The 8,363-nt window shown below is 45.8% G+C and overlaps 1 protein-coding gene across 13 annotated transcripts in view; it reads left to right on the top strand.

Annotated features, from left to right (window-relative positions):
- The first annotated feature begins 2,831 nt into the window (after nt 1-2,831).
- Nucleotides 2,832-8,363, top strand: part of PLD5 (phospholipase D family member 5) — a 180,048-nt gene continuing 174,516 nt past the window's right edge. For 2 of the 13 annotated variants that reach the window (XM_083830295.1, XM_083830317.1), the window contains exon 1: nt 7,348-7,489. Coding sequence is in view for 6 of the 13 variants with exons in the window: in XM_083830291.1 (XP_083686417.1) it covers nt 4,039-4,050; nt 7,304-7,489 (198 nt within the window). In the remaining 7 variants the exon portion in view is untranslated. Of the gene's footprint in view, nt 2,975-3,988; nt 4,051-6,903; nt 7,490-8,363 lie in introns of those variants that run through there. The other 11 variants (XM_083830302.1, XM_083830314.1, XM_083830291.1 and 8 more) reach the window with 11 other exon arrangements.

Here is an 8,363-nt window from a genome sequence, read left to right as displayed (position 1 = left end):
TTTCATACATGTATATGCAAAGAAGAAAAAAGTCTACACAGTGTTTTATCCTTTCTAGAATATACTTCCTACTTTCTTAATACATTCTAAGAAGATATCTGGAGGACATTTGAGCATGTTAATCTTAGAACATGTTCATTCCATGTATGACCCTAACAATCCAGCCACAAAAAAAATAAAAAAATAAAAAAAAATAAAAACCACCACCACCAGCAAAAAAAAAACCAGCATTCCCAAACCTTTTCTTCTCTGTTTTAATTCCCTGTTTTTCTTCCTTCATCACCTTACTGGATTTTCTTTTCTTCATGTCCTTTGTTGTTTATTTAGGAACAGTCACAAAAGGTTCCATTTTTCTCTCTCCTCCCTCCCAACACTTCATATTGTGCAGATGTAGAAAATATATCCCTTGTTATCAACCACAATTTATGTATGTGTTGAAAATAAAAGTGAAAAGCATTCCTCTGGCCCTGAAGATTCCTCCTCCTGCTTGTGCAAATCCCTCACCTGCTGTGCTTTCAGTTCCAGTTCATTGGGAAAAAAAAGTGTTCTTTACAGTATTTTTCCTCTGCTGACTACCACACCCTTGGAAGAATTTAACTACTCACTTCAGAGCAAGAGCACTCCAGAGCTTAGATCTTGTCAGCAGTCTGCCTATTGCACTTAGCTGCACCAACCAGGTAGACTCAGCATGAAGAACCCAAGCTGAGATAGACATGAACCTAGCCAGCAAACAAAGAGTGCCCATGTCCTTCGCACAGATGTAAAGGGTCTCATTCCCAGGGGAGGCTGACAGGCACTGCTTGCTGCAGATTTCTTTTAAAGAAATGTAGGCCAAATTCTGCCCCCTGGTCACACCATCATTATACAATTATTTTTGTCTCCTGACTCCAGTGGGGACAGAGAGGGTGTAATGGAGGACAAAATTTGGCCCCATTAGTATGTGCCACTAAATGAATGTTATTTTAAGATGCAGGATGAAAACTTGTCTGGACAAGATTATCAAGGCCAGATCTGAAAAAGTGTTGAAGGGGTGTGAAGGATGAAAGAGGGAAAAAAGAGAGAAGGCAGAATTGGTTTTGAGATGAAAAATATATGTTCTGTCACAATCCCTGGTGAAAAGTGAGAACATCCCAATCCACACCAATATGCAGTCAGCATGTGGTGGACTCAAGGGACCAGCTTCAAGCCGTCAGATTGTATGGAGGTGAAAAGGATGGCATGGGAGACACGTTCTAGCCATGTATCACAGAATCACAGAATCGTCTAGGTTGGAAGAGACCTCCAAGATCACCGAGTCCAACCTCTGACCTAACACTAACAAGTCCTCCACTAAACCATATCACTAAGCTCAACATCTAAACGTCTCTTAAAGACCTCCAGGGATGGTGACTCAAACACTTCCCTGGGCAGCCCATTCCAATGCCTAACAACCCTTTCAGTAAAGAAGTTCTTCCTAACATCCAACCTAAGCCTCCCCTGGCGCAACTTCAGCCCATTCCCCCTAGTCCTGTCACTGGGCACGTGGGAGAATAGACCAATCCTCTCTACAGCCTCCTTTAAAGTACCTATAGAGAGCGATGAGGTTGCCCCTGAGCCTCCTCTTCTCCAGGCTGAACAACCCCAGCTCCCCCAGCCGCTCCTCGTAAGACTTCTTCTCCAGACCCCTCACCTCACTTGAACTGTAGTTCAAGTTTAACTGGAATTTGTGACTATATTTGCAGAATAATCTTTTATTTCAGATAGGAGGTGGACTAGTTGATCTCTCAGATATTTTTATTTGCTTTCTAAAGGAAACAAAGCTTATATAATTATACTGTTTGTCTGTCAGTCCCAAACTGTTATGTTCTGAAACACATGGCTGATTTCAACTGTACCTGACAGAGGGAAGACATCTCAAGAGTGGTGTCCAGATGTTCCTAACAGGTAGCTGTGGGGGTTTGGGAAAATCAGCAATTATGCAGGAAGGAAAGAGTCTGGGGTTAAAATTTGAGGCAAGAGACACAGAATAGTTCAGTTAATAGCTGGATTCAGAAAGACATGGAGGCCTCAAGCAGGGAATGTGATCAGTGTGGGACAATGTTTCCATGTTATATATGAGATAGGTGTCTGATATATTCATAACCTGAACTCTGAAGCATCTCCAGCTCCAAACCTTCACTGTAATCTTAGCCTGATCCTACTATATACTTGTAACTTCAGCTGCTGTCCAAAAGCTGAAGATATAGATATTCTGTCCAAAGGTTGCATGTTCTGCTGAACAGGACTTGGGAAAGCAACAATGCAGAAATTATTTACAACTCTCACTCTAGCTTTTTTCTTAATGTTTTTCTACTTCTCATCTAGTGTGATTTACTATCCCAACCTTGTGCATGCTACTGAAGGAGATCACACTACACGGAAAAAGCTTCCCCCCCCACTCCACGGTCCTTCTTTCCCACAGCAACCTCATGCTTCAGTGATTGGCAACTGCTTCCAGGAGGCAGGAGCAGATAGGCTGGGGCACACACATGGTAAAGCCGTCAGCACAGAGGAGGCAGACTACTACAATGGATTTTTTCTCTGTAAGCTACTAGAATTCAAGAGGCCAGGCAGGAACCGGTGGTTTGGTTATTTTGAAACTGTTTTAAATACTAACAGTTTAAGCTGGGATGTGCTAGTAGTATTGAGAGGTTACACAGACCTCCCCAGCTGAGTCTTGTTGATGGCTCCTAGGTGAGAAAGCAAGTTCAGCTGAGCTGTGGAGGAAGGCAGCCGTTACCTTTCTGCCTGGCTGCCAGCAGTACTGCTGCTGTAGCTGGTGTCGGGCACAGCCTTCTGACTGGGCACCAGCTGAAGCCTGTAGGCAATCACTGCCTGCTGGTCTGTCAGGTGTAGGAAATTATGAAAAGTGGGCCAGGGCTTGAGCAGTGTCCAGCTCTGCAGTGCAAACGTAGGGAGTCTAGAACTTTGTAAGGAGAGCTTGAATGTGTCACAGGTATGATTTTTTTTTATATGTAGGTATACGATATTTACTGATGAAAATTTTAATGCTGTTGGATGTGTACTGTATTGCTAAAGTCTCTTATAAAAAAAATATTTAGAAAGCTGTGGCTTAGAAAGCAACTCTTTAAAACTTGTCTGGGCAAGATTTATGGAAGAAAAGGAGGTCATTTTAAAGAAAATATATATATAGTAGTCCTACCTGAAGGGTTTCTACTTATATTCTGATTCTTTTCTTCTTACTGGCCTGAGTGAACTCTGTCCCCTACAGCTCTCACTCTGTTGGTATAGAAACTGGAGAGTTCTGAAGACTGCCTAGGTGTTTCTCTGAGTCTTGATATTAGGATGGGTAGTAAATTAGAGAAAATTGCAGTGTGAACCACAACAGGGTATACTCATGTTATGCTATGCTTGACTTGCATCTATTGCTAATGATGTAAGTACAATGTTTGTAATTTCAGTCATCCTTGCTGCTGTAGTCATCTGGCTATGGAAGCAAAGGGCCTTGACAGGAGCAGGTGTTTGGGTAATTCTGAAAACTCCATGAAAGGAAGACAGCAGCTTAATCCAGCTCATATAGCCAATTGGAATTGCTGATCTACTACAAAACTGATTGAATTTTAATGAGTTGAATTATCTCTGAATTAAACTGCATGTTATGCTTGTGGTCTGAACAAACTTGTTTATTGCATGGATCCAAAATGGAAGAGAAAATCTGGGGAAGAGAGTTCTGTAACTCTTTTCAAATTAGATTAATGGCTATGTATTCTCTAGGGGCTGTCATTGTATTCGTAGCTTGTTAGTCCACCTGAGTGAAACGTTTATGAAAGTAAAAAAAGAAATTAGTCATTTGACTGAGTTTTCCCACTCAAAAGCTTCATTACTGCTTAGAGCTAGGAAACAAAGGCTTTGTAAGCATGCTTTGCTCATACAACTTTAATAGACTCGTTCTAGGTTTCTTTTTCTCTCTTGTTCCTCATCAGACTAGGACTGGGGTAATATTAATGTTAGCAGCATTAGTAGAAAGACCTGGGTGAGAGCTTGGTGCCAACCAAGAAGATGCCTAGAAAGGTGAGCAAACCTCTTTGTAGCCTAGGGGTTAAAAGCAACCTCAGCATGCCATTTTGTGGCTGTTCTGGAGAGGTAGAAGGAAGTTCATATGGCAGCTGAGAATGCTGCTAGTAGTGTAGCTAGGGAAGATAAGATAAATTAACCCTACCAAAAAAAAAAAAGGCAAAGTCTGTTTAAAACACACACACACACACACACATATATATATATATATGGAAGAGTGTGACAATGTATTGTACTGACGTATGGTGGCATATTGATTCTGGTCTGTCACAGTGCAATGTATTAAGGGATGGGTAGGAAAGCAGGTGGCAACTGCAGAGTGTTAATAAATTTTTTGGAAGTATTTGCAAGCACTGTAAACAAGAAAGCCAGAGGAATAAAGAAAATGTTGGAGTGCTTTCGATACTGCTATAGAAATAATGTGAAACTTCTTATGCAAATAACAGTATAAAGCAGGCTGTTCTTATTTACAGCATATGTACACTTTTATAAGAAGAACATCAAGCTGATGGTATATTTGAAGAACCTAAGAGGGTGTTTGGATTTTTTTGTTTGCTTGTGTTTTATTGAATGCTTTCATGCATTTCTGTCCTTTGATAGTAGTTGCATCTGTGTCCATATAAAATTCATAAATGGGCATCAGCAGATAAAGCATGGTTCAGTGGGCTTTTAATCAAGATACTCTTAAACTGAGATAGTACTGCAGCTCTGATATGCTGTATGTTGAATTTTAGCATCTTCATTGTGTCTTGCGCTCAGTCGGCTCATGTAGACTTAATTTTTGTTCCATGTGTCATGAGAGTGCATTGATGGCCTTAGGGGGACAGGAAATTAGAGAAATTTATTGGGGGGAGGGCTGCCAGTCCTTTTTACTAGTGAGTAAAAATTATTTGTATATGTGGTGGTTTTACCTAGCTGAGCAGCTGAACTCTACTACAACTGCGCTCTCACTCCCCTTCCTCAAAGGAAAAGGGGAGAAAATGCAATGGAAAGGGCTCAAGGGTTGAGATAGGAACAGGGAGATTACTCAACAATTACCATCATGGGCAAAACAGACAAACAGAGGAAGATTAATGTAATTTATTGCCTATTACTAGCAAACTAGAACAGTGAGAAACCAAGAGCCAACTAAAAACACCTTCTCCCCATCCACCCTCCTCAACTTCCCCCCTGAGCAGAGCAGGGGAATGGGGGCTGTGGTCAGTGCCTGATGCTTCATCTCCACTGCTCCTTCACAGTCACTCTTTACCCCTGCTCCACATGGGGTCCCTCCCATGGGATGCCATCCTTCCCGAACTGATCCTGTGGGGGCTGCCCACAGGCAGCAGCTCTTCAAGAATTGCTTCAGCACGGCTCCTCTCCACGGCCGGCAGCTCCCCCCAAGCCCCCTGCTCCTGTGTGGGCTCTTCTCCATGGGCTGCAGCCTCCTCCAGGCCACATCCACCTGTTCCACCAGGGGCTCCTCCATGCGCTGCAGGGGGACAGCCTGCTCCACCAGGGGCCTCTCTGTGCCTGGAGCATCTCCTGGCTTCCTTCTGCACTGATCTTGGGGTCTGCAGGGTTGTACAATCACATTTTCTTGCTCCTGTCTTCCAGCTGCTGTTGCACAGCGGGTTTTTTTTTCCTCGTTTCTTAAATCATCTCTCGCAGAGGCCCAACCAGAATCACTCACTGGCTCAGCTCTGTCCAGTGGCAGGTCCCTTTTGGTGCCAGTTGGAGCTGGCTCTGGTCTAACATGGGGCAGCTGCTGGGCTCTGTTCAGAGGCCACTGCTGCAGCCCCCCTGCTACCAAAACCTTGCCATGTAAACCCAGTACAGCAAATAACATTGATGATTCTGCTTGTTACTTTGTTACGTTTGGTTTTTGTAGTATTCATGTACTTAAGTATCCGGCTGCTTTCTGAATGGCATTTTGCAGTAACACACCTTGAGCCCAACCATGAGGATGTTTTAAATGTACCTTCTGAGCTGACAGGCTTCACTCCAGATGAAGTGGTTAGCAGAGAGCTCTTCTGCAGTGCTCTCACCAAACAGTCTGAATGAACAGTTTTACCACTCAAAGGATATTTTCAGTTAACCGGATGCACGTGTAGTCTTTCAATTCGATATCGGTGTATCTGTATAACTACAGCAATTCACTTCTGTGGCAAACTACAGCTTGCCCACTGGCAAACATTTGCCAGAACTGAAGAGCCATTCTGAGCTCCAATAATTAGTTCTTGGTGCTTTGTGAGAGAGTTTTCTTGTCTGTGCCTAATATAGCTCTGCAGAGCGTGTGGGCAATTACCAAGGTGGCTTTTTCACAGTGTGAGAAAGTCCTTTTTTCTTTTTTTTCTTTTTTTTTTTTTTCCTCCGGTGAAACAAGTTTCAGCTAAATAGCAACGCATGCCAACTTGTACTGACAGAGCTGGCACCGGGCTGCACGACCTGCCCGAGACCGGCACCGGGGTGCGGGCAGGCTGGGAGCCGGGCAGGGGGCTGTGCCGGGGCGAGGCTTTCCCCTGGAGCCGAGCCGAGCCGAGCCGTGCTGCCGCTGTCCCCGGGGAAAGGGTCGGGGCGGTGCTGCGGGGCCCGGGCGGCGGCGAGGGGCGCGCCCAGGGGCAGCGGGAGCCGCGGGGGCTTCCAGGAGGAGGCCGGAGGAGCGAGGGCAGCGCGGGTCGGGGGCGAGGGGGCGGCGGTAACCGCTCGGCTGAGGGGAAGGCGGCCGCCCCCCGCCCGGCTTTGTGCTCGTCGCCGGCAACCAGCTCCGGGAGCGAGGAGGAGGAGGGGGGACGGGGAGGAGCCGGCTCCAGCCCCGGGCGGGCGGGCGGCGGCCCCGCCACTGCGCCAACCTGCAGGCGGGCTGGAGGCGGCGGCCGCGCCCGGCCTCCGCCTGCACGGGGCCGCGCCTTCCCTGCTCTCCCCTCCTCTCCCCTCCTCTCCTGTCCCCCGGCCTCGCCGCCGTCCCGCACGCAGCCGCCTTCCGCGGCGCCGGCACCGGGCTGCAGCTGGCGGGTGGCGGCGGCGTCTTGGGGCGCCCCCCTCCGCCCCCGGCCGCTCCCCTGTCGTACCTGCAGCCCTCCCGCCACTCCCCCTCGTTGCTTCTCCTCTTCTCTTCCCGTTTCCTGGGTTTTGGGGGGTTGCTTTTATTTGCTTCTCGTCTTCCTCCATTCTCTTTTTTTTTTTTTTTTTGGACCCTCTTCATCTAGTGGCTCTTAATTTCTTGGTTTCTTCTGATTTTTCTGCTTGGACTTTGCCTTGTCATGTCAAGATGGAAGTCAGGCATGACTGGCTTTCCTCATCCCCCCATGAGGGCTTCGAGCAGATGAGGCTGAAGAGCAGACCCAGGGAGCCGTCGCCGAGCCTCACGAGAGTAGGTGCGAACTTCTACAGCACCGTCAAGCAGCAGGACTACAGTGCCAGCGTCTGGCTGAGGAGGAAAGACAAACTGGAGCACGTAAGCCAGCTTCTATTTCCCTCCTTTTATTATTTTTTGTCTTTATACACCTCTGTGTAGCGCCTCTGTTAGACTGCTACCAGCTTGGACTCCAGAAGAAAAGTGTTGCTCCAGTGATTGGGCATGATGCTGCCCAAATGGTAGAGAAAGGTGCTACTTAGAGGTCCCAGACTGGTCAAATCCAGGGCAAATAGGATGTCAGTATTGTTCCCAAACCACATGGAAGTTTTTTCCTAACTGGAAATATTTTTGAATGTTCTTGGCTTATTCATACTTATGTTCCCGCAAATTCAGCACTGATGTAGGAGGAGAAATATTGGGATGGTGCAGATGGAGGTTAGAGCACTTATCTCACAGTGATTATAATGTAGTTCTAAAATTGCCTGAAGAAAATAGATTTTTCAAAATTTTAGCTGTGTTCTTGTATTTTTTTTCTGCCGTATGGGACTCTGAAAATATTCAGTCTATAAGGGATATAGGAGATTTCCTTCAAGGCATCTATTTCTGCAGCAACAATACATGACTTAGCTGTGTTTGGGACCACAGTTGAACTGATATTGTGGGTGGTTGTAGTGAATATTTTATGAGAATTTAAGGTGCTTCTAAGTATTCCTGTCTCATATGATGTTTGAAAGCATTTTTCATGTTATTTTTAACAACAAGGAAATGGGTTGAGATGACCTGCATATTGTCTAAGAGTTTTCTGAGTAGCTTGTGAGGTGGATTCCATTGTTACAGTGCAATCAAAACAGGGAAGTAGCTGCACATCTACAGGGATGCAAAAGAATGTGGATGGGTTTGCATAATGCAACAGTCTGCCATCCTTTATATTAGTGAATAATTTTCAATCACAGTCACATTGACTTCAAGTTGC

The sequence above is a fragment of the Anser anser genome (assembly GCF_964211835.1).
Source record: "Anser anser genome assembly, chromosome: 3".
NCBI lineage: Eukaryota > Metazoa > Chordata > Aves > Anseriformes > Anatidae > Anser > Anser anser.
Note: the sequence above shows the minus strand (reverse complement) of the source record. Positions and strands in the feature narration are given on the sequence as shown.